We start from the raw sequence: 26,825 nt of genomic DNA, 5'->3' as shown, positions 1-26,825 counted from the left end.
CCGCGTCTTATCCGGTTGGTAGGGGAACGCGACAGGGGTGCTCCCTTTCCCCTCTCTTGTTCGCACTGGCGATGGAACCCTTGGCGGTGCGTGCCAGATCGGGAGACGGGTATGCAGGGATTGCAAGCGGTGGGCGGCTGCACCACATTTCGCTGTACGCGGATGACCTGCTGCTATATCTGGAGGACACGGAATGGGCTCTGGAAGGGGCGATGGGAATGCTGTCTGAGTTTGGCCGGTTGTCGGGCCTCAGGGTTAACTGGGCGAAGACCTGTGTCTTTCCGCTCTGCGCGGACACACCTTGCCCCGCACGTGACTTGGGGGTGGTCTGGGAGCCATCTTGCTTTACTTATTTGGGAGTCCGTATCTATCACGAGGCCGCGGACCTATTAGAGGGCAATATTGGACGGTGCGTACGGGCGCTGAGAGGTTGTATGTCCTTTTGGGCATCCCTCCCCCTGACGGTGTTAGGTAGGATTGCTCTGTTGAAAATGGTAGCGCTCCCACGACTCCTGTATTATTTTCGAACGCTGCCCGTTTGGATTCCTCCGAGGATCTTTCGGGACTTGCGGACGATGGTTATTGACTTCCTTTGGGGGCATGGCCGCCGTAGAGTGGCACTTAACACGTTGCTTCGCCCCAAGATTGAGGGGGGAATGGCCGTTTCTGATTTTGAGCTGTATTACCTGGCGGCGCAGCTTCAGGTTCTTACACAGCACGTGGCTAGGGTGTTCAGAGGGCCGGAGTGCGACCGAGAGTTGGGGATACAACGCCATGTCCTGGCCTATATCGTTATGCAGCAGAAATTGGAGCTGCGAGGCCTCACTATGGAGGAGCGGACGCTCAGGTCGTGCTGGCAAAGGAGTCTGAGGAGGGCGAAGGCGGCCCGACCGTATGCACCGGAGATACCGATAGACATGTTGACTGCACTGCCGCACGGGGGCGATTGGTCCCCCACTGTCGGAATGGGAAGAGTTGGGACTGCAAGTGGTGGGGGACCTGTATGTTGACGGGACCTTGGTGCCCTTCGGGGTACTGCAGGAACAGTTTGGGTTGCCGGAGGGGAGCTTCCTCTTGCATGCGGCGGTGGTGGCGGCCATTCAGAAGCACTGGAAAGGGGGGCTCATTGAACCAGACACGACTATGGCATGCCAGTACGTAGTGATGGCCGCTGGCACCTTTAAGGCGGTGACCTGCCTACATAATAGGATGCTGCATGAGGGGCTGGAGCCGCTCCTGGGGCTGAAAGCGAAATGGGAGGCGAGCGTAGGTAGGCCCATTCCGGACACGGTGTGGAGCCAGATTCTTAGGCGCACGTGGAAGGGCACGAGGAACGCGCGCTTCCAGCAGGTGCACTTCTTTGTATTACATAGGGCCTAGTTGACTCCGGAGAAGATCAAACGGTACTTCCAGGTGCAGGAAGCGCGGTGTCCGAGGTGTTTGGCGCCGGAGGCAGATATGGATCACCTGCTCTGGGGCTGCCCGAAACTAGAAGCTTACTGGGTGGAGGTAGGGGAACTTCTCAATGCAGTGACCGATAGGGAGGTGGAGTTTGATATGGCGGCGTGTTTGTTGCTCTGGTTCCCGCACACCAAACACACTAAGGTGACAAGCAAGTTTATTGACCTAGGGCTAATACTGGCGCAGCGAGAGATTACTTGGCACTGGAAGTCCAGGGAGGGACCGTCTGTGAGGAGGTGGACGAATGACTTGTTGAGGTGGTCCGAGTGCGAGAGTGTGCTCCGAATGAGGCAGGCTGTCAAGCTTGATAATGAAAAGACCTTGGAATCGGCGCGTGCATGGGAGTTGATAGTGCAGGCCTTGCGTGATTCATTGGTGGAGGATGAGGACTGAATGGATAGGACTCAAGGACACCGCGAGGCTTACGGGCACGGAGGTATCAGCGGATCTGTAGCGAGACCCAAGCAATAGTCAGGAACATGGCACACACCATTAGCGGTTGCAGGCGGGGTGGGACTAGGGGTTGTTTAGGGGTTGTTGAGGGGTGGGCTAGGAGCCGGGAGGCAGATTGGATACGGCAACGATTCTGGATTGGGACTGCTCACTGGGTCTGTGGAGAGTGGGTGGATAGCGGGGGGCGGCAGGGGAGCATGAGACGGCCATGACGAGGCCCTCGTAGGGAACGGGGAACGGGACTGCAGCGGCTCCGTAGCACTGAACTGGTGGACTAGGATGGCTGATGTTGGGGATAGGTTAGGGGTTGGGGGGGTAAAATGCAGATACGTGAAGCGATTTCGACCATTGTCCCTCAGGGACGCTCACCATGCTGTCTTGCTACTATCTGGGACGCTGTGCCGCCCGGCCTCCGGGATGCGGGCTGAATGGCTGTGTATGATCTAAGCTCTTATGATTGATGTGGGGAGGCACCATGGGTGTACTGGTTGAGCAATTGTATGCAATGGTTTCTAATTCTGCAATAAAAACATATTTAAAAATATATATATATATTACTTTTTCGTAAAAGGTTATCCTAGAAATATAATTTATACACCAACACGCTCTACAGCATCAAAACAGCCAGAGGTATGAAATGTCTGCTAACGTTATCCATCCTCCAAAACCTGAAAAACTTCAGAGAGAAAAAGCGATCTACAAACTGCTATATCAATCAATCAGGGGTTTATTAAGTGCACTACTCACCCGTGAGGGCCTCAAAGCTCCGGGTCGATCGAAGAGCCAGGTCTTGAAGCTCTTCCTGAAGGTGTTCAGAGTGGGGTAGTGTCTGATGTTGACTGGGAGCTTATTTCAGGTCTTTGCTGCGACATAGGAGAAGGTTCTTCCGCCTGCTCTGGTTCTGCAGATGCGTGGGGTGTCTGCCATGGCGAAGTCAGCGGAGCGGAGGTTCCTTTTGGGTACGTGGAAGGAGACTCTTTCGTTGATGTATTTGGGTCCGATGTTGTGGAGGAATTTTTAGGTGTGGGTGAGTAGCTTGAAGGTTACTCTCTTCTCAATGGGGAGCCAGTGGAGTTCTCGTAGGTGCGGGGTCATGTGCTCGTGTTGTGGGGTTCCAAGGATGAGTCTGGCCGCAGTGTTCTGGATGGTTTGGAGCTTGTGTAACAGGGTTTTGTTGATTCCGGCGTAGAGGGGGTTACCGGAGTCCAGTCAGCTTGTTACGAGGGCGTGGGTGAAGGTCTTTCAGCATTCGTGGGGAATCCACTTGAAGGTGTATTGGAGGATGCGGAGGGAGTTGAAGCAGGTCAAGGCGACGGCGTTGATCTGGTGGGTCATGGTAAGGGAGGAGTCTAGGATGATGCCAAGGTTCCGGATGTGGTCCATCGGCGTGGGTGGGTTTCCGAGAGCAGGGGGCCACCAGGAGCTGTCCCACGCCATGGGGTAGGGTCAAAGGACGAGGACCTCGGTCTTCTCCGAGTTCAGTTTTAGGCAGCTGTCACTCATCCAGGCTGCGACATCTTTCAATCCTTCTTGGAAGCGGAGTCTGGTGTTTCGGGATTCTACGTGAGGGAGAGGATGAGCTGGGTGTCGGTGGCGTAAGATACTATGCTGAGCCCAGGCTATCTGACGATGGTGGCGAGTGGGGCCATGTAGATGTTGAAAAAAGTTTGGGACTGAAATAGTATCGTTGGGGTACTCCACAGTTGATCTCTGTAGGTTCGGAGAGGAAAGGAGGGAGTCTGATCCTTTGGATTCTGCCGGAGAGAAATCCAGTCGAGAGCGGTTCCTCATATGCCGGCGTTGTGGAGTCTGGCTGCGAGAGTGCGGTGTGAGATGGTGTTGAAGGCCGCGGAGAGGTCTTGTAGGATGAGGGTGACAGTGTGGCCCTGGTTGAGTAGCATGCAAATGTCATCATTGGTGGCCATGAGTGCGGTCTCGGTGCTGTGGTTGCTTCGATGAAGGTGGTCAGCTGGGCGTTGATGAATCTCTCGGTGACTTTGGCTGCGAAGGGAAGGAGAGAGATGGGCCGGTAGTTTGTCAGGTCCATCGGGTCGCCCAAGGGGTTTCTTGAGGAGGGGCTTGACTTCTGCCCACTTCCAGTCGTCGGGGAATATGCCAGATTCGAGGGAGGCATTGATGGTCCAGCCTAGTTCGAGAGCTATGGCGGCGAATCTGTGGAAGATGTGCGGCGGGTGAGTGGGAGCTCCTGAGTGGGTGTTCTTCATGGTCTTGGTGGGGTCTTCAGTGGTATTAGGTTTCCAGGTGGTAATGATCAGCCGGTTGTCGGTGGTGGAGAGGGTGGTGGTATCAGGACTCTGTTTGCTGAAGTTGTCGTAGCGGGCAATGATTTTCAGGAGGAAGTAGGAGCTGAGCTTGTTGCAGAGGTCCTGGGATGGAGGGACGTCCATGGCTTCGCTGGGGGGGTTTGGTGAACTGGGGTATGCCGCTGAGGAGTTATTTTGCGTTACTTGCGTTGGAGTGGATTTTGTTATTGATAAAGGTCCTCTTGGTGGCTCTTATGCACTGGTGGTATTCATTCATGGTGTTCCTGTAGTTGTTCTGGTCTTTGGTAGTTTTCTTGTTCCGTCAGAGTTTTTCGTGGAGTCTGTAGGAGCGCCGGAGGACGGCGGTGAACCAGGCTGCCTTCAGGGGGCGTTGATTCAGGGGGTGTCAGAGGAGTGCCAGCTTGTCAGCGCAACTGGAGAGCCAGTGGTGTGGTTCTTTTGCTGCAGAGTTGGCCTCGGTTGTATCGGAGGGGGGGGGGGGGTTCGTGGAGGAGTGTGGAGTTGAGGTGATCCTCTGATCTTGCTCCAGTTCCTTCAGGCAGGCGCGGGGTGGGTTTGGGTGCAGTGTTGGTGTTGAAGGGGAAGTGTACACAGTGGTGGTCTGTCCAGAGGCGCTGCATGGTGAGGCTGAAATTATTTATTTTTATTTATTTATTTATTTATAGAGTTTTGTATAGCGCGGACAAGACCCGTGGGTATCCGAGCGCTTAACAGGTAAAGAATGACATATAACATTATCATAGTAGTAAAAACAACAAAATAGATATGAGGTAGAGGCAGTATAGTGTATGGATGTAATTAGATATATAAATTCCTAATGTTAAACATATATACATTATAATATCATTAATAACAACAAAAATAGATATGAGGTAGAAGGCAATAAAATGTGTGGGCGTGATTAGATATATAAATTCCTAATGTATGTGCAATTGGCCTTAGATGGCTAGTAAGGTTTGGCTAGTGTCATGGTATCAAACCAAGCTCGGTGAGGTAGGGTTATATGGCATTCCAGTGCATATAAAGAATAATAAGGATGAATACATAGAGTGAGGTAGTGGTTATATAGTTTTGTCAGAGATATAGTTATAGGTTTAGAGGTATATGAGGTAGCAGTAGCGTGTCTAGCCTCTGCTTGAACATGGCAACAGTCAATTGTCAGGTATTGATCTTCCAATTTTCATAAAGAGGACAATCCTCTGTTAGCGTAAATGGTCATCTCAGTAATCCGTATCTCTATGTCGGGTATTTACTCATGAAGTGGTTCTTAAGTTCTCGTTTGAATGTTACTGTATTTTGGATCTTCCTGATGTTTGGCGGGATTGAGTTCCAGATTCTGGGGGCAGCTCCAGAGAATGCTCGGTTGTAGGTCTTTTTCTTGTGGAAAAAGGCTGGTCGCAATAGCAACTCTCTTGCGCTTCGCAGTAGGGGCAATGTATTTGTCCCTACTGCGAAGATGGGGTCGAGGGTGCGTCCGGCTTTGTGGGTTAATGTTAATGTTAAGCTGCATTTATAAAGCGCACTGACACCGGAGGTTTCCTGGCGCTGAGATTGAAATTGGGGCAGGAGAAAGAGCTAATGAGAGTTAGAAAAGAGCCAGGTCTTTAAGCCTTTTCTGAAGCTCAGCAAGGTGTCAGAGGTTTTAATGTGTAGGGGGATGGAGTTCCACAGCTTGGGTGCCAGGAAGCTGAATCTCCGGCCGCCCAATTTTTTTAACTTGATCACTGGGGAGGTGAGAAGATGAAGGTGGGCAGAGCGGAGGTTGCGGGTCGGACGGTGTGGGTTGATGAGGGATTTCAGGAAGGTCGGGCATTTGGTATGCTGTGCTTTGTAGATTAGGCATCCAATTTTGAAGGCAGCCCTTTGTTCAATGGGCAGCCAGTGCAGCTTGGCCAGGAGAGGTCTAGCAGATTGCCATTTGGGAACTTTACAGATAAGTCTTGCTGCCTGGTTCTGCACCATCTGGAGGCGGTGGAGCAGGGACCTGGAAAGGCCCCAGTAAAGGGAGTTGGAGAAGTCAAGACGGGAGAGAACAAGGGAGATGACAATTTGTACCAAGGCCTCGTGAGAGAGCAGGTGAGTAATTTTCCGAATTTTGCGAAGCTGGAACATACTAGCAGAGATAATGGCTCCGACGTGGGTTTTCAGGGAGAGGTCTTTATCAATGGTGACGCCCAGACTTTTTACTGAACTCGAAGGAGTAGGGGCAATGCCCAGTTCAGCTGGCCAGAATTGGGGTCCCCAGTGAGCAGAGCTAGAGCAAGGCAGGAGGAGTTCCGTTTTTTCCGGATTTAGTTTAAGCTGATTAGATATCATCCATTGTTGGATGTACAACATTACAGCCTGGAAATTGGATGTCGCATCCGGGGTGTCTAAGGGAAAGATGATCTGCATATCATCTGCATAGTTGAGGACAGTGCAGTTCCAGTTGCTAAGTGACTGAATTAGTGGGCGAAGATACAGATTAAAAAGTAGAGGTGAAAGGGAGGATCCCTGAGGGACTCCGCAGGTGGTGGGTACCTGGGTTGCAGTGAAGGGGCCTAGGTGGACTGTTTGCACTCTGCCAGAAAGGAAGGACTTAATCCAATCCTGTGCAGGGCCCTGGATGCCTGCTTGTCCGACACGGTGGAGGAGGATGTCATGGTCCACCGTGTCGAACGCGGCCGAGAGGTCCAGAATGATTAGTGCCTGGGGGGACCCTCTATCGGCATTCTCCCGAAGAGTATCAAAGACTTTTAGAATGACTGCCTCGGTAGAGTGGGCTGGCCTGAAACCTGCCTGGTTAGGTTCCAAGAAGCCGGAGCTCTCAATGAATGCTGACAGACAGGTTGTAACATGGGCCTCCAGTAGTTTAGAAGAATAGGGTAAAAGAGAGATAGGCCTATAATTGGCTGGGTTGGCAGGGTCAGCTCCAGCTTTTTTTAGAAGAGGAACCAATATGGCCTGTTTGAACGCAGAGGGAACCGTGCCAGTGCTTAGGGAAGTGTTTAAGAGAGGGAGAATACAGTCTGGTAGAGCTGAGAAGACTGCCCTGAGGACCGAGGGGGGACAGCAGTCCTCGGGAGAACCTGATTTAATGCGGGTTGTGAGCTCAGTGAGAGTGCTGGGAGTAATAGCTGGGAACTGGGTGAAGATGGAAGGGTTGAGGGGGGAAGTGTCAGAGGAACTAGGGGGAATGGACGAGGAGATGGCGTTCTTGATGTCAGCGATTTTCTGGACAAAATAGGTGTTGAGCGCATTACAAGTGTCTTGGGTTGGAGCCTGGGTGGGAAGAATTCTTTGGTCAGAGGAGAAGTCATTCATGATTTTAAAGATTCATTAGATTTGTTAGAGGCTGAGTTGATTCTTTCGGAGATATGTGAGGCCTTAGCTTTTATGATAGCACTTTTGTATTCGTTACGGGCTTTCACATACTCCGCGCGGTTCTCCGTGGAGTAACCCCGTCTCCATTTGCGGTGGGGTGGGGTTGGTGACGTGCTGCTTCAGTCAGAGGTTGTTGAGGAAGTCGATGCATGTCAGGGCTTCGTGTTGCGGGCGTCTGCCGTGGGTTCAGCGGTCGTGGGGGGGGATATTGATGGTGAAGGATGGTCGGTAGGCTCGGCAGAAGAACTGCCCGTGGGTGGTGTCCAGCGTCGAAGTCTTGCAGTTGTTGCTTCTTCTGGGGTTGAGTGTGAGGAGGTTGGCGGGGTTGTAGCAGTGGGTGGCCGAAGAACCAGGGTCCCTGGACGTGGTGGGTTGCGGAGGGGCGCAGACGGGCTTGCCTTTGGCGCACCAGCGGCACGCCCGCTGCAGGCACCCACTGCCCGGCCACCATTAAGTAAGGGGGGGGGGCGGGAAGTGCAGTGGGAGACTGGAAACGAGCAAGGGGGAGGGGCTGCGGGGGCAGCAGCGGCAGGAGGGCACAGGGAAACAGCGGGCACAATAGAGAACAGATAAACAGCAAAAATAGAATTAAAGACAGAGAGGGTGCAGAAAACGGAGACAAAAGGCAGAAAGAGGCAGAAAGAGGCACATCGGCACAAGAGAGGCAGAAGGCCGAAGGGTGGCACTGAGACAGACACATACAGCAGCAGCCAGCAGAAGAGCAAGGCTCTCCCACTGGACCACCAGGGATGAGGTGCAGGCAGGAGCCTGCGGGTGGAGGAGGGCCTCAACACTGACCAGAGTAGAACGGCACTTGACAGCAGAGCTATACAACAAACTAGAAAGGGGTAGAAGGGAATGAGATTTTGATTCTATAATAGTACTAAGAATTTTTTTTTGTAAACTGACAAGTATCATTAGCAAGGATCTGACTGGCCACTGACTTTCTAAACTAATCTGGCCATCTGATTTCAAAGAGCTTATTTTTTTTTTTGCAGGTTTATATAATGCGAACTCGACCCAAAGGTATTGGAGTGCTTTACATGAGCACCAGTTAAGTTACACAAGGACAAATTCATTTTTTTGTTAGGCATGGGGAGATGAAGTGATTTACCCATAATCCCAAGATTGCGGAGTCGACCCCCAACGCTCGAACCTTGGTTTTCCAGCTCCAAAGTCCGCAGTCTCCCCGTATCTTTCTGTATAGTGAAAACGGTCTACAGCTAACGAGGCATCGGAATATGGTACTCAGATAACTTTACCTCACCAAGAACTGTACAAGATGTTCGGTGATCCAGGCAAAACTAGATTTAGCTGCATTTTCTTGGCTATTTTTGTGTTATTTGGGGCTACTTACTGGGTGCCATCAGGCAGCAACGTTGATAAAACCTAGGGGTGTACTAGACCTGAACCTGGCATCCTAAACAAATGGCTATTGAAGTAGTATTTTATAGTATTTCTTAGTTTTAATCTACTAGCTGCTCTTTACGGTACTACACTCCACACAAATGTTCTGAATTGGATTATAATTGTAGAAAGACGGGCACATTCAAATGAGATGACATTATCTAAGATTCTCACTTTATCCGTTGACGAGATATCAAAACAGTGCTCAACACAGCACCTTTGAAGCATGGATAACAAAAAACACACTCCTCAATTTAGCTCTTTCTGTCACAAACACGGCAGTGGCCGCAGCAGAATATCTGGTCTAGCTCATTACTGCTTACTTGGCAAAGCATTACACACACCAAAAACACAAGAGAAATATTGCAAAGACATAAACGGTACAATGTCAGCTAACAACCCACTATAGCATTTGCAATCCAGGGCTTTCTCATTTTCACTTTTCCACTTCAAGTAATGGCCTAAAAATCTTAGTGTGCAAAGTGGTTTTGGCTAAAACAAAAAACAGGCAGGACTGGCTGAAGGTGTCGCACATGGAACTTGACACCAAAGCAGGGCAAAACTTCACCATACATGTGTAAGACAGTTTTTATTCCTCGCCTGGCGTTAGCAGCGCGCATGCGCTGCTCTCGCCATGTGAGGGCCTTTTGGAATCAATACGATTTCAGAAGGGGGCTTTAAGACACGCCCTTCTTTTCAATTGGCTTGAGTCATAGTTTATGTTAAACGACGGCGCTTGATCAGCAACCGCGGTTTTTAGTTTCCGCCTTGCCCACTTTTAGGACGGTCCATTTCGACTGGCTGACGCCATCTTGGTTTGCCGTGACGTGAGAGGGTTAGGTTTCTGGCAAATGCTGCCTCGTGATAGGAAATCACTTCCATTGAGCGCGCATGCCCACTTTCATTCTTAGAGTGCAGATGGGCAATGCGGTCGTTTGTGTAAGTCTCTCATATAAATGCGAGACATATAACATTAATAAAAATATTGGCTAGGGCAATGCTTGTCTCTCCATCGCCTTTAGCGCTATTTCTTTTGCAGTCTCTCGGTACTTTCCAACGCTCATTTTCTTCCCTTGCACTTTCTTTCTCCTTTATTTGTTTTGTTGTGTGCCTATGTGTCCCTTGGTCTGTGTTGCTCCTCCGACTCCCTCTCTTTCTTTTGCTCTCCGTTCAATTCCCTCTCTCCTCCCCCTCTCTTTCTTTGCTGTTCCGCTGCCTGTCTTCCCTTTTCTCTCGATCCCCACTTATCTCTCCATTATTCTCACACCATCTTGCTGCTCTTTCTTTCCCATAACTCCCCCTTTCTCTCTCCCCTTCTTTCTTTCTCCACATTCTTTGATTTCTCTTTGATCTCCAATCCGCGCTCACTCCTCACACCTCTTTGCCCAGCTCTTGCCTCTGTCGTTCTCTCGCTCTCCTCTGCCTGGTTTTGTGTCAGTGGGACTGCAGTGATTTGGGAGCCAAGCCTGCCTGCCTGCTCAGTTTTTCCAGACCCTCATTTGGTAGGAAGAAAGTAGTGTCAGAATAAGAGTCCTTCCCGCCACATACACCGTCCTTCTCTTCCCTCGGTGTGTCACCCTGTTCGCTCTTGTGTGCATGTCTGCGCGCGCATATCACAATTACTGTGTGGTAACGTATAGTGCCTCTCACTTTATGTCTAAAACTGCAAGTGCCTCTCACCGTTTGTCTAAAAGAAACATGCATATCTCCCTGGAACGTGCGATTCTCTCGCCCACAGTAGGTCGAACACTCCTTTATTCTCCCGTGTGTTACGAGGTGGCTCAAAGCCTGCTTGTCTGCATGTTTGTGCCCCACACATTGATTCTGTGTACGTGTTTATAATCATTTCTGTGTGGCCAGTAGTCTGTCCATGAGTGTGTGAAGTTGTGCAGGTGTGAGTGCACCCATCGCTCCAAGGTTTCAGATTACTAAGAGTGAAATTTTCAAAATGTCAATGCAATTATGAGTGACATTTCGACGAGTAAGACTGACACTTTCTTGCAAGCAAAAAAAATCAAGCAATGAAGAAGGGGAAACATAAAAATGTCAGAAATGAATCAGACCGAGAAACTCTAAGATTTTAAAACTGGCGCAAACAACTGCAGTGGCTGACCCATAATTACAATGAAATTATGAAAATGTCACATATAGCCATCTGAAACCTTGGCAGTTATTGGCAGACTGGCCTGTACCCTCACCTTGGAGAATGCCTGACCAAGAGTTAATGAACGCCTTTGCCTCACTTATGCTTCAGTCCTTCTGAAACAGACAAATGGAATCCAGAGCAGAAATCGAAGCTCTCAGCCAAGGGGGCCCATTCAGCAGTATCCTTACTTAACAAGCATTGAAAATGCAATAGGTCTTGCTTTTGATTACGTTAAAGCCATTTGCTTTGCTAATGGTGTTGTATTCTAGCTTTGCATTATTTAGTGTATATTTGTGATGTTGTAGTTGTATGTAGTTAGAATTGTTTTGTTAGCTGGGTAGTAGTTTAAAGCATAGCGTTAGTAGGAAAAGAGCAGTGTTTCAGATTTGGGAGGTGAATGAATAGAAAAATAGTATTTGTTAATTTCGTATAGTGAGGATTACAATAGCATGAGGCAGACGAAAGGGGCGAAGGGAGAGCAAATATATGCACATATCACAAATATATAAAATCCTTGGTAATAATAAATGTGGTGCCAGAATATTCTAAATGTAGTGCATCTAGGCAGTGGATTAGATATTCCATGTACTTTTTTTTTTATTCGATGTACTGCAGAGTATAGATGTTTACTAAAATTACAGAAAAGTTGGTAGATGTGAGGAAAGGTGTTTAGTGAGACCTCTGAATGGATGGTTGCAAATAGCTTTCTTTATTGCTGGAACTCCAAATTTCACAAACCCAGGGATAATGACATTGAGTGCCCTTATTGGGGGGAAACCCTGCAGCACTGATAATGCTGGATCTTAATGCAGCCTTTGATACTGTGTCCTACATCCTTCAGCTCGAACTGTTGCGGAACATCGGAGCGAAGGCCTTGAGTTGGCTCAAAAACCTTTTCTATCTGAGGTTCTCCCACTTTGTCAGTGGGGTGCCACACCGCTCATCGTTGAGCCCCACGTTATTCAATCTGCACATGAGTCCCCTAGCTGATAGCATCGAGCGGTATGGCTGGAGAGGGGCGTTAAGTGACCTTTAACTGTGGCCACAGCAAGGCCTTGCTTGGCTGATGAAAAAAACAAAACAACAATATATCAGATAAAGAAGCTTGGAAAGGTTGGATGTGACGGAAAGAACACCACACAACAAACATCTCCCAGTGCCCAGTGAAGGCAGACTTTGTTGAAGGATACCTAGGTGCCAGAATAACACCAACCACTGCAGGAGGAAGGATTAATGTCATCAACTGTTTCCCCTTAATCACAACACATGGAGGTGTAAATCGTGCCGGCGTGGGTGGAAGACCCACCCAGCTGCTGCAGCAGGATATTCTCTCGAAAGGGCAGCAAGATTGGAAGACATGTACTCATGGCTAGAAGTTCTGGGTACCACACTCTCCTTGTCCATTCCAGCACCACTCTGGAGGATTAGGGCCAGGCCTCTCTTGATTTTCTTGAGCACTCTGGACAGAAGAGGTAGGGACAGAAAGGCACACAGGAGTCCTGAGCCCCAATACAGGTGAAAGGCATCTCCTTAGGAAGTCTGCCTTGAAAACTTCAAAGCATAAAAGTCACAACACTGTGCATTCACTGCGGAGATGAAGAGACAGAGCAAGGGTTCTCGCCACAGCTGAAAGACGCCCTGTGCCACCTCCAAGCGCAACCGCTACTAGGCAGTGTCCTGTTTCCCACACAAGGAGTAGACTGCTATGCTAAAATGATTGCCACTCTGCTGGACTGCTTCTCTGGAAGAACTACTTTTCCGCTTTGCTGTGCTGCCCTGCTGCCTGCTGATCTCTGCCCTGCTGAGGACAAGGACAGGGTGCATACCTCCGTAAACCATTTGTGTTTGTATGACTCATAGATGCCTTAAAAACAATGTCTTCTGGAGTTGGATGTAGTAACACAAAATCATAATCTCCAGCAGTGGGCCTATCTTCTTGCCATCTGTTTGTTAACCGGAGGACAAGATCCTGGCTTAGAACAGGTGTCCCCTAGCAAATCTGCAAGGGTCTCATTAAAAGGCAATACATGTTTCTGAGGTGACTGTACTAGGCTCAAAACATCTATAAGTAGAGTTGTATTTACTTCCTAAGAAGGTAGGATAAGACCAAGGGTCTCTGCAGCCCTCCTGGTGACAGTCACAAAAGGCGCAGTCGCCATAGTGGCAATTGCCAGATTATAAGAAGCCAGAATTATGTCTGGGGAGGTATCCAGGCCAAGTGGCATCCTGGAGTTCATCAAACACATCATCTTGTTCAAAGGGTCGACATTCTTCATAAAAAATAAACTCCTATTGAGAATAGTCAGATTCACAATGAAAATATATCCTAGGTTTAAGCAGAGGAGCAGGGGATTTGGTATCCCATAAAAGGTTCTCTGATCAGAGTCAGCAAATACTTAATTAACACTGGTGTCCGTGCCAGCAGCCTTGTCATTGCAGCCATGGTGTCAGATGCTGTGCCAAAGATGGAGTCAGCGAGATGTTGTCGGTGCAGATTCAATGGAACCGGAGCCAATGATGGTAGGATGAATCTGCCAATGGTAAACCAGCAAGAAGTCTCCTCTGGTCCATCAAGCCCACAAAGGCATTTCAGTGAGACCCAGTGTGGCACCCCATATCTTGCCCATAGCCATTTTAAGCTGATGGGGCGTTGCCATCCCATTAAATGGGGTCTGAAATGAGAACAGCAACCAAGCCAAGTCCACTGGTGAAAATGGCTCCAAGGTCTGGATGTGCTAGCTGCTTCATGCGACCCCCAAATAGTGGCAGTGGTGAGATGCAAGTGACACATGCTTGGACTTTTTATGTTTTTCATAGCTCTTTTTCGACTCACCTGATTTCTACAAAGACTGGTCATGGGAATGACTACGGGACCGTGTTCACATTCTCCATTTGGACAAAGGTCATCACATCCTGCACTTCATTTGGGAAAGGGTCTTCAACTTCCAAATGTTAATGACTGCAAGCTTTGAATAAAGTTCGCAGATGGCCTTTTTGTTCATCTCGGCACCCAGATTAAAAAGGGCAATGGTGAATCTCTGTGCAGGAGTTTAGGGATATAATTTTCTACATTCAAACAGCATGTTAAGAGACAAATTAGATGGAAGAACAGACATTAGATAGACTACGCCTCCCACTGGATAAAATCTGTATTTTACAGCAACTATACCATATCCACAAAATAAACATTTCATTCCTGTTAAATGTGAGTTTTGAAACCACTTTATTGAGTTTTGTGCAATAAAAACACATAAACATGTTATGCCTATACACATCTATTTCATATAAGGATAAATATACACATAAGGATTGATATATCAGTTTTTAAAGTAACTTACAGGTGTTGAATTTTTGTTAAGGCTTGGTAAAAATGCAAGTGGGGGTTTAGACGATTGATTGTTGTTTGCTTTCTCCTGTGGTAACTGAATTTGCTGCAGTGGTTGGTTGGTGCTTCTTGTCTGGGGCACTGCTGGGGGATGAGATGTGTCCAAACTATCTGGTGGGGATGGGGATTCTCTTTTTGATAAAGGCGCTGGTTTTGCTTCAGTTAGCTGAGCTGATTTTGGTACAGGCTTCTTCTGTTCTAGGTACTGTGCTGGAGGTCCCAAAGCTTGACCCACTTGAAAATAAGGATATTTCAAGGCCTGAAAAGTGTAAACACAGCAAAGACAAGAATATTACATTTAAAGGTTTCTTGTTCTTTATATAATTCTTTCTGTCTGCATAGTAGCTGTGACAAAATGTACTGTGCAATCAGTTAAAAACAGAAGTAACAAAGGTAATCCAAACCAGCCCATACAGCATGTGACCAATCAAAACTCACAAAGTAAATATTACCAGTACACAAATACATAAATGAATACAATGTGAAGTTAACACTTAAAGTAAGACAGAGTGACAATAGATAACAGATAGCATTCTATTATATGCCAGCCACATGTAAGGTAAATACGTTCCCAGCAAAGTATGCAAAAGTTTCCACTTAAGTAATATCAGTAAAAGCATTAAGAACTACTGAGAATACAAAAGTTTGGGGTTGATTAGGCCCTTATGTGAAACACCACGTCTCTCCTTTTGCCAAGTCCTTTTGTTTCTGTTTAATTATTTTATATATACACTAATCAAATCAAACAATTCACAGAATGCATTTGAATGGTACAGAGCAAATGGCAGTTAACATAAGTTTCATAAATCTGATGGGTTTGTAATGAGTATTACATGAAGTGGAGGTGTTCAACATAGGTTCCATAAGGCTAAATCTTTGCAACAAAACATTGCATTAGGCAACAGAACATTTGTTACAACCCTGCCTTTTGAACTGTTCTGTATTTTCCTCCCTTTGTACACTATCACAACCTATGGCCTTCCCTATTAGACAGTGGCAGATATGTAGCTATCAGATATGTAACCTCGCCTTTCCCAGATGTCTTCTGTCAAAAATCCGAAAGCATCCACGATGCATGACATCCGAGTCCTAGAATTTGGATACCTTAATCTCCCACGAGAATGCATAAACATTCTCAGAGAAGCGTGCAAGCCTACTACTCATGCCTGTTATGCTGCTAAATGGAAGTGATTTGTTCATTATCGTAGTTCCAAACATATTCATCCTTTAACAGTCAAAGTACAAGACATTGCCTGCTACCTTTTTTGTTTACAAACTTCTGGTCTAGCTTTCACATCCATAAGACTGGACCTAATGGCTGTAGCCTCTTACCTTCAAAACAAGCAACACATTTCCCTATTCTGAAATTCCGGTCATTAAAGCCTTTTTGGAAGGTCTTAAGAGTCATTCCTCCTTCGGTCCCATCAGCCCAACATGGAATCTTAACATTGTATTGACAAGATTAAGGGGACCTCCATTCACAACATTCCACTTCGGTCCCTCCAGTTTCTATCCTAGAAGGTAACATTGCTGGTAGCCATCACTTCCTTTAAACGTGTCAGTAAGCTTCCGGCACTAAGCTTGGAGGAACCCTTCTTCGAAATACATAGAGATAGGGTTGTACATTGCACCAACCCTAGGTTTCTCCCAAAGGTGGTTTCACAGTTTCACCATAATCATTCTATTGAACTTCCTGTATTTTTTCCTCAACCCGACTCAGTTGCAGAATAGGCTCTTCAATACATTAGATGTTAAACAAGCCCTCATGTATAGTATTGACAGTATTAAATATTTTAGAAAAACAAAACAGCTTTTTCTTGCTTTCTCCAAACCCCATACATGGAAAGGCATTTCTAAATTAGGCACTGCTAAACTGATTAAATGCACCTAGACACGCAATGCTACAGCTAAAAGGATCTTAACTATCTCTGGTAATGCCCTATCAACTAGGAAAAAATGAGCATCTATGGCCTTCCTTGGGGAATATTCTTATTTCTGATACTTGTAAAGCAGCTACATGGTCCACACCACATACTTTTACAAAACATTATTGGCTGGATGTACTAGCTCACCAACAAGCCAATGGTGATCAGGGAGTTCTATGTACACTTTTCCACACCACTGCAACTCTCACAGGCTAGCCATCGCTATGTGTATCTAAGGCCACATATGTCACGACTGGAAAATGTTACTTACCCAGTAAGCATCGGTTGGTGCCATGTAGTGCTGTAGATTCACAGAGAAAATTACAAAAAACAATTTGATGGACAGAATGTAGATCAATGTCTTACATTCACCCCAGTACAAGGATCTGGGCCTAAATCCATCGTTTTTTGCACTCCACACCACCCTGGGTTAGATAATGGCTTTATGCAAATCAGCTCTGACCCTGTGGCCCATGGGAACAGTCCAGTCCGAACTACACAGCCATATCTTTCCCAGACCGGAATCAAGCATGCGAGGACCGGACCGGTTTCGAGGTAACACCTCTCATCAGCCCGGCTAGCTTGACTCCAGTGGTGTGGAGGCTCTGGGACCCACGTCTGAGCTACCCCAGTAGACTCAGGGAGAAAATTACAAAAAACAATTTGATGGACAGAATGTAGATCAATGTCTTACATTCACCCCAGTACAAGGATCTGGGCCTAAATCCATCGTTTTTTGCACTCCACACCACCCTGGGTTAGACAATGGCTTTATGCAAAGTTTTGGCTTTTGTAGTTCGGACTGGACTGTTCCCATGGGGCACAGGGTCAGAGCTGATTTGCATATCGCCATTGTCTAACCCAGGGTGGTGTGGAGTGCAAAAAAACGATGGATTTGGGCCCAGATCTTTGGACTGGGTTGAGTGTGTGACATTGATCCACATTCGGTCCATCACCTGTTGTGTTTGCATATTCCGCCCTAAGTGCGCTGGGGATGCCCAGACGTGGGTCCCAGGCACTCCACACCACTGGAGTCAAGCTAGCCGGGCTGATGAGAGGTGTTACCTCGAAACCGGTCCGGTCCTCGGATGCTTGATTCCGTTCTGGGAAGGACATGGCTTTTGTAGTTCGGACTGGACTGTTCCCATGGGGCACAGGGTCAGAGCGGATTTGCATATCGCCATTGTCTAACCCAGGGTGGTGTGGAGTGCAAAAAAACGATGGATTTGGGCCCAGATCTTTGGACTGGGTTGAGTGTGTGACATTGATCCACATTCGGTCCATCACCTGTTGTGTGTGCTGTAGATTCACAGCCACCCACCTCCTACCCGGACACTTGTGTTAGTTGCAGTCAATTTAATATTTCTTACTTTCCTCTTTGCATGGACTTGGAAAATAATCTAACAATGGAGTCAATGACAATGCGCATTACCAGCATGAGGAGGAACCACAATACCGCGAGACTCAAAAGACTTTCTTAGAAGAAAAACAACTTGCACACATCCAAGCCCAAAACTAGATGGCTGGAGTATCCACAGCATATGTATCTAAAGCCACGCATGCCTCGAACATACAGATTTACTCAGCGTGTGCAGCGTGCAGCAGTGTGAGGCGTGCAGCAGTGGACGGCGTCCCCCCACTTATTTTACCGGGTTTTTACTGGGTGGACGCCATCCCCCCTGCCCAAAAGCTGGACTTTCAATTATGGCATTACTTGTCCGCACGGCAGCCCGTAGATTTCCCTTTACCCAGTGACTCGAGAGATCCGTGGGTTTGGAATTTTACCTGCATTATTATTATAATAATATTATGCATAACGCAAAGCAAGGAGAGTTGTAAAACCAGGACTGGCTGACGTCGCCCACATGACAGTGGAAAACTTGAGAGCTCGATAACTGGAGCAAATGGAGCCACACATTCACTCTTTGGCCTCTCTGGGGTGAGATCGGAGCTCATTCAGAACGTTGCTCATGCGTTGGCTTCTCTGATGCAATTGCATATAAGGGGTGAGCGAGGGGAGGCTATGAGTCTGATGGTGCAAGCCACCTTTCGTGACGTCACTTCCGGTGACACCATCTAATTTGGAGCGTCCCCCCACTTCTTTTTTTAGGACTTGTGCCCTGAAAAACATGACAGCAACAACTAGCAGTCACCATTGCGCAAGGGCAGCCGCTTGTTTATATTTGCATCGCGCTTTCACCTGAAGTGAAAGTGTGATGCAAAAATGAACACGCGCCCATCTTAATAGTTCGCGCTATATAAATCTGCAACGCAAAAAAAAATCATTACAACAACAACAAGCTGTCACCATTGCGCAAAGGCAGCCGCTGGTTTATATTTGCATCGCACTTTCACTTTAAGTGAAAGCGCAATGCAAAAATGAACACGCAGCCGCTGTTGCCAAAGGCAAATGAAAAATATAGTGCCTACAAGCTAATTAAAGGAGACAGTATCACGCTGCAAGTAAAGCATAAAGTCTGGGTGGGCGGGCCAAAAGGAGACAGGACGGTAACAAGGAGGGACTAAAAAGCCTGCTTTTCAATAGAAAGCCAGCGTTTAGCCTGAACTATGATGCAAGTCAATGGGAAGACGGGCAGGGCTTCAAGTCCCCTTCTGAAACTGTAATCGATGACAATAAGCCTCGCAGAGCGAGGAGCGCATGCGCGCTCCAGTGATAGGTCTGCGAGACCTAAAAAAGGAAACCAGTGGCAGTCCCAACTAAGGTATGCTCTCTGAAAAATTGAGTATTGTATGTTTCTATATCCTGCATTGCATGAAAGCATGTATGGCTGTTATAGGGCCTTATCCCATTCCGAATTATGAAGTGCTCTGCCTAGATCATTTTCCCAGGCCCCATGGAGTTTGTTTAGCAACTTTGTGTGTTCCCTCAGAATTCCAGTATAGCCAGCTGACGGCCAGTGTCCACAGTGAGTGCTCTAAATAATGCACATGTTTGTAGTTCCTATCTGCAATATTCCAATGTGCGCAGCGAGCTCTGATTATTATTCTGTAAGTGAGAACTGGCCTTTGTGAGCACTCTATTGGTCTGTAAGCTCTTCAAAAGCGAGAGGGTATCCCTCCTGAAAGAGATCACTTATGGTGTATATCCCTCTTTCACTCCAGTGATGCAATTCTGTTGCACTTAGAATAGAACGTTTTGGTCCTTGGGCAGCCCTCATTTGATAAAGCGGAAGCTTTTGCAATGCTTAATTGCATGCTATGGTTGATACACCTGTGAGCCACAGTCACAAGTCACAGTAGTTCGAAACTAAGTCTAACCTTAGGTAGAAGAAGGCGTAGCAGAGCTTCAGGCGAAAACAGGCCTTACCCAACAATGTCATTCAGTGATCTCTAGCTGACAACCAGCGTGATATCAATTGAAGCTCAGCAGTTAAGTAGTATTGTTCAAAAGAGAGGGTTCTGTGTTCATCCAGGTCGACAGGTAATTTGAGATTAGTTAGTTCAATTCTGTGCCAACCTTAGTTTAGATAAAGCCACCTGGAATACTAATTCTCAAAAGAATTTCCGGGGGAGAAAGAGTGGAACAGTAGTAAAGCAGTACAATACATGGGAAAGCAGAATCATTTTATATAGGGCTGTTTGACCAACAGCTGCCTGAAGCTCAACGCAGAGAAGACAGAAGTCCTCGTCCTTGGAGCCACCCCTTCAGCATGGGACAACACCTGGTGGCCAACTGCCAACGGAAGCCCACCTACCCCCTCACACTACGTCAAAAACCTCGGCATCGTACTCGACTCATCACTCACCATGAACTGACAGGTCAACGTCATCACCTCCAGCTGCTTCAACACCCTCTGCATCCTTCGCAAGACGTTCAAATGGATACCTCATGAGTCAAGAAAGACAGTCACCCACGCACTCATCACCAGTAGACTGGACTATGGAAACGCACTCTATGCCGGCAACAACAAGTCTCTACTCCGCACACTCCAGACAATACAGAACACCGCAGCCAGACTTGTCCTTTGCATCTCCCGGCATGAAGACATCAGCCAACACCTAGGAAAACTCCAATGGCTCCCCGTGGAGAAAAGAGTCACCTTTGAAATCCTCACTCACGCCTACAAATGCCTACACAATAACAGACCCAAATACCTCAATGACAAAATCAACTTCCACATACCCAAAAGAAACCTCCGATCTTCCAACCTCGCACTGGCCGAAATCCCACGCATCCACAGAGCCAGAGCAGGTGGAAGATCCTCAACTCACAATGCGGCCAAGACCTGGAACGAGCTACCGGCAGACATCAGATGCGCCCCCTCTCTGAACACCTCAAGACACGGCTCTTTGGCTAAATAGATCTGCGCCATCCCCCTCCCCCCCTCAACACCTTGAGACCCTCACGGGTGAGTAGCACGCTTACAATTCCTTGATTGATTGATTGACCTATGTTGACTAGAGGGAGCCCCTTTCCGAAGCTTATCTGAAAGTGCAGCGCTCTTGTGCTCGCGCCCTAGGGTTGAGGGGTAGTGTCAGAACAGACAGAAAATCTTTAGCAGCAGCCTCACAGATTTGATGGGAACAGCCGTAGAGTGAGGAAAAATAATTGTAGGATGCGTTGCCTTATCTTATCTGCCTTATCTGCCGGTTTAGCAAAGTATGACAGTAATCTTATTTTATCACCCCTATACCTATATTTTTGAACAGTGTCTGTAACAAAGCCAAGGCAGCTTAGATGCTAGAGTAGAAATCAGTGTTTTAACCATGTGCTGCTATCAAATGACCTGCAGTACTTGGGATCAATTACCTATTCCACCCCTTGCCCCTCCGCCCTCCTCCCAGAGGCACACAGAGGCTTTAACGCAGAATCACCTGGTTACCTCTTTAAATGCCCTATTCCACCCCTGGAGAAGTGGCTGTGCCATAACTCTCTATAAAGGAATTAGCGAGGTGCTTATCCAGCGGATTCTCAAAAACTGGGTCTTCTAAGGCCCCACTTTGGAGATGCCAAATCGGGATTGGTGGAGTTGACTTGCCCCACAAGAACTGTACTAATAGTGGGTTGCAATTACTCTGTCTAAGTATTTAGCATGTGTTGTGAGGAGGCTGAGGGAGTCAAAACATAATATTCGGTCAAGCGGACAAACAGGTTATGAGAACCCGAGTAATGCGAGTATACTTTTATGTTTGATGCCTCTGTATGTCAAGTAGTGACCAATGCGCAACTAAGAGTGTCAGGTTTTGGCATTATGAGTGGTATGGGCTAGAGAAATGGAGGAAGAGGTGTCATCTGTATAGATTTATGTCTAGTACACACCTAAAATCACCACGGGATACCAGGACATTGCATGAGGTGATTGGATAAGTTAACCATAAAGCCCACTTCGTTGGTATTGGAAGTTTAAATACTTTACAGCAGGACATGGGTGCCATCTAGCCAGCAATCCATAAGGGAATAACTATTGTCTTCATCAAGTAACGTGGTAAGTGGCTGTCAAACTGTCAAAACCAATTACAAAGGGCGAGAGGGCAAGCATAAGCTACTGGGCCCAATCGCGGGGGTTGTGGCCTTTCACTCATGATGAACATGGCCATAATCCCCTCAAAGTATCTCTCATAAAGCACAAGTCAAGAATATCTATTATATGGTGCTTCACAAGGCCTATCTCCTCACATGCCCCAGATGTCTGTACAAAACGGCCGCCTTTCAACATACACTATGGTCGTGCTCCTACATAACCAACTATTGGCGCGCCATACACGATACCCTGGCACCTATTACAAAGCTCTCAACACTGAATACCTGGGAGGCAACTGCCCCGGGAATTTAGAAGCGGGGAAGAACCACAAGGTGCGAGCGAGATTTGGCAATAGCTAATTACTACTAGCTAAGCGAACCCTCACCCTGAACTTGAGAGCCATACAACCCCAGTGATCTCAGAATGGCACAGAGCACTCCTCCTCGAGGAGGGGGGATGTGGGAGCAGAGAACACCACCCTACATTGGGAGGAAGGCCGACATCTTAGTAAATGACCCATAGCAGCAGCCTGAGAAATTATTTGAACTGATGTGCTCTCCCAACCTAGCTACCTCCTCGGACTCACCCAACTTATGCCGCGAGTTCCCCCCACAATCTCTCCAGAGAGGAGGATCCTCTAACCGAATAGGTGCCCCAGAAGCCACTGTCCCCAGAGATCTCCCGCCCACACATATTGCATCACTGAGTTCCATCCTGTCACTCTCGCTCATGTTACCACCTAGTTAAAGCCCCCAAATCACAACTCCCCTCACCCCCTTCTCTTTCCTCCCTTATTGTATAGAGGTCCGCACACATCACAGTTCAGCACAGGGCCCCAAGGACAAGTTGAATCTGACCTTCAGAAATACATAAACTGGAATTTTAGTCTCTACGAATAGTCCTAATGATGCATAAACTGCTTTCAACAGTTGTTCATCTTCCCTCTTCTCTCAGCTATTCCAATAAATATTGTTCAAATGCTATAAAAACCTCAATAAGTAGGAGTAAAAAAAGAAATCAGGAGTACTTCTTAAAACAATAATAATATTTTTTTTACTGAGCAGTAAAAAAAAACCAAAAAAGGTATTCCAAAAGTAGCTACTTTCTTTTGGCGCTATAACTCAGCTTTGTAGCACCCACTAACACATTCTGGGTATTACTGAGCCGCTGTGCACATCACAGATCCGTTTGGGAAAATTTATCATTTTTTCATCTCAACGGATGGCTTTTGTACCATTTTATTTGTTTGACATATTGCTAATTTGTAGGGTTTTTGAAATACATCAATGAGAACCTATTGGAACAGATACTATCCAATTATTTTGGGAGATTTATAATTATTTGTGATATACTGCACCTGAATTGCTGTTGGCCGTTTCTTTGGGTCCCACTGGAGCATGTCTTTCATGAGCTGTAGAGCATCGTTACTGGCATTGGGTATCAGTATTTTTAACTTTATGGGAACACACTGTGGAAATCGAAAATTCATGGCAGATGCAAGTTGAAGTCCTTCCGGCCAATCAGCCTATATAAAGAGGAAAGGGAGGCAAATCGCATTTAATAACAAGAGAAGTAAAACAAAATGTTTAGTCAAGGTAATTTTAGCACGGTTATCAGGATGAGAATTAAACAGAAAATATGTGACACGAGAAGATAAAATAATTTCCTCTTTGCTTCTATCCTTGCTTATAAAGTCTATTTGCAAGTGTCTTGTAGCCACTACACAACGTAACTAGTTTTAATGGATATGAACAAATTTTGCTGATAAACTCAATTTATATCAGTGATCAAAGGCAGTTCATAATTTGTATTTCAGATAGAATGCATTCATGTGAGTATCTGAATTTATGAAGCACACTTTACTTACAGGAAGTTTCTAGGTAATTGCTGAAAATTATGAAACGCGTGTGATCTTATATCACAAAATGCAATCAATTATCATTCACATTAAGTTAACATTAATTTTCTTTAAAGGTGGTGTCATTTGCTTGTAATCACTAATCTCCCAAAATACTCAGCTAAAACAGGGGACCTGAAATACCCATGTCAACTACTCGACTCGTGTCAATGTTTATATGGGTGGTATGGTAAAATAAAAAAAAATAAAAAATAATATCATATCCAAAAGATTACAGAAGAATAGAGTTACCGTCCAATACAGAGGGCCAAACCTAAGTCATACTTGAAAAAGCAATCCCACTGAGCTACATATAATCATTATAATGAGACAGTAATGGGCACCCTTCTTGAAGACTCTGCGGATACAGATTTGTTACGGAAATTATTGCACTTTATTGTCACTCTGTAAGCACATTACAGCACCTAGAAAAAACTGAACTCACCTTTTTTGGTGTTCCTATCACTTGGCAAATTTTGAAGATTTCATCCACTTCACTTGTCCCTGGGAAGAGGGGTCTTAATGTGTACAGCTCAGCCATAATGCTACCAACAGCCCAAATGTCAATTGGGGAACTGTAGGCAGAGGACCTCAACAATACTTCGGGAGCACGATACCTGTATTCAAATAATGTTAAACACAATTTCTTGATTATTTTGGAACACATCTTCAAATTTTAAGATTATGTTCAGAAAGTTAGCAAGCATACATGATTATAATATTTTAATTACACTACCAGCACTAAGCCTACAACATATTGGTCTCTCCTTATCAAACGTAATTAAGATAATAGTGTAAGGGACTCAAATATTGACTAGATTGTCAACTCCTTAGATCACGCTCCGCCAGACATTTTTAATGTCCCAGTCAGTGGGTTGTGAGGAGGTCACTTTGTACACCTTAAAATTGGGTGGAGAAAACAAGGCAGGGCACATGAGTATTAGGTTCCCTAGAAAACATTACCTACAAAGCTACACAAGGAACTGCTTTAGTCAATAGTACTCCGGTATATAAGACTGTTGAAGCACTGTTACATACTAGGAAAGCCTGAAGCCAAATGAAGCCAGTTACTGTTGTTCCCATCCTAAAAAAAGGCAAGTTTAGACACTGCAGTACTGAGATGCCTAACTACCCCCTCATTTGGCCACATGTTTGGAGCATTTCATCACCAGCTTTAGGAATATGTGGAAACAAAATAAACTTTTAATCCTCTCCAGTTGTTATTTTGAATGGCAGCAGTAGGAACACATTGGTGAGGAAACTCCAACTGCAGCAGACAGACACAAGCTCACCAGCAGCCCTGATCATACTGGACTTCTCTGCAGGCTTTGACACCATTGATTACATCATTCAGTAAGTATGTGATTTCAGTGTCCATGGCATGATATTAGTGTGTTTTCAAGACATTCTAATATATCATCTAAAGAACAAAGGATTTATCTTACTTGACCATTAGAACTCAGCTGATTACAAATGAAGTAACTTCTCATAGAGGATCCTAAAATGCCATTATCTTATCAACAGGACCCATCTCCACAATTGGAATCTTCTGGCAGATTCCACCAGGCTGCACTAAAGGGAGGATGAGGGGGTACAAGTATCACAGTAAAAAGCACCCTCAATTTTCTAGATTAGATCATTTTTTAGTTGATAGATGTTTTGCAACGAATATTAAAAAGATCGAACACCTCCCAGCTCACATTTTAGATCATTCAGCTGTAATATTAACCTTACAAGCAGCTGGAGTGCAGCCACCTAAGAGATGGACGCTTAAGTGTGCCTTGCTTCTAGAAGTGGGGGTGGAGACAGCTCTGAAAAAAGCAGCAACAAAGTATTTTGTCAACAACAAAGATACTGCTTCCAATATATTTCTGTGCACTTTCTTTATTCTTTTTGCAATGTATTTTATGTTAATATTTTATATTTACACTAGGACTAATTTTTTAAATAATAAAATAGCTTTAAATTTAAAAAAAGAAGATCTAGTGTACTGAATGCTCAAAAACAGAGACGTGACCAATTTGGCAAGATTAAATACTTAACATGTGCGTGGAAAGGAAGGGAACATATTTATCTGCATTGGATTCCATGAATAACCCAGGGAATTTAACTAACATCAGGAAATAAACGAGAGACAAATCCAGTAGAAAAAACTGGCATGTAGCTATGACAGCTTCTGGAGATTATTATCTGCATGATGCCAAGTGGTGTGTTTCACTCATTTGATTATTAATCCCTTTTTGTTTTGTAGCTTGCATTCACTTGTACATGACCATAAGTAATGACTTTTAGTATCACAGAGGTCATCTTGACATCCTTTCCCAATGTTTGGTTTGGTTTGCTTTTTGTTTAGCGTTTGCCCATTTAACCAAAAAATTATTGAAATTTTCTGACCAAGATGTAACGGGTAGGAAGGTTAACCTTAAAAAACATATGTTTGCCTGGTTTAGGGTCATACATCTTTTTTTCTTTGGACCTTCCTTCTGCGTTGCCTCCAGTGAATTTGACAAATTTATATATACGCTTGAGCTGCTTGAAATTTAAAAAAAAGATATGCACAACAGAATAGATCAGGCTCTGCAGATAGTGGGTATTCCGAAAGTGAAGCCCACATAAAGTCAAGGGTGTTTACAAACCTTTCATAAAAGGCTAGGAAGTCACTGGTGTATGGTGGCCTGGCAGGTGAATTTAGTTCAGGATTATCAGCCAGTCCTCATAACTGGGGATATTCGTTTTGCATGGAGTGTCTGTTATGTATTGTCTGCAGGGGATACAGCATCTTACCTGAGGGGCCAGCTGAATAGTTGGTGTCTATGTGGGTCACAGTCTGGATGCCCGAAGAAGATGAAAGTTTCCCTGCAGGCTCTGTTTGGCCACAGTGGATGAAAAGTCCTTCCAGAACTTTGTTCTGTATCCTTTCCCCGGTACAATTGATATCTTTTGTGCTGGCAGAGAAATACCATCCTTTCATTGGGCAGCAGTTTCCCTGCTCTCTAATGTAATCCAAGGTAATCAAGGTT

General features: G+C 46.0%; 1 protein-coding gene across 5 annotated transcripts in view; it reads right to left on the bottom strand.

The window, feature by feature from the left end:
* Positions 1 to 26,825, bottom strand: part of MAK (male germ cell associated kinase) — a 698,372-nt gene that overhangs the window by 387,553 nt on the left and 283,994 nt on the right. For all 5 annotated transcript variants that reach the window (XM_086964986.1, XM_086964988.1, XM_086964989.1 and 2 more), the window contains exons 7-9: positions 24,251 to 24,422; positions 23,266 to 23,433; positions 14,454 to 14,759 (exon numbers count right to left, since the gene is read on the bottom strand). In XM_086964986.1, coding sequence (XP_086821112.1) covers positions 14,454 to 14,759; positions 23,266 to 23,433; positions 24,251 to 24,422 — 646 coding nt within the window. The remainder of the gene's footprint in view (positions 1 to 14,453; positions 14,760 to 23,265; positions 23,434 to 24,250; positions 24,423 to 26,825) is intronic.

Source organism: Lissotriton vulgaris, chromosome 4_1 (assembly GCF_964263255.1).
Source record: "Lissotriton vulgaris chromosome 4_1, aLisVul1.2, whole genome shotgun sequence".
Lineage (NCBI taxonomy): Eukaryota > Metazoa > Chordata > Amphibia > Caudata > Salamandridae > Lissotriton > Lissotriton vulgaris.
This window is presented reverse-complemented; position numbering and strand designations above follow the sequence as displayed.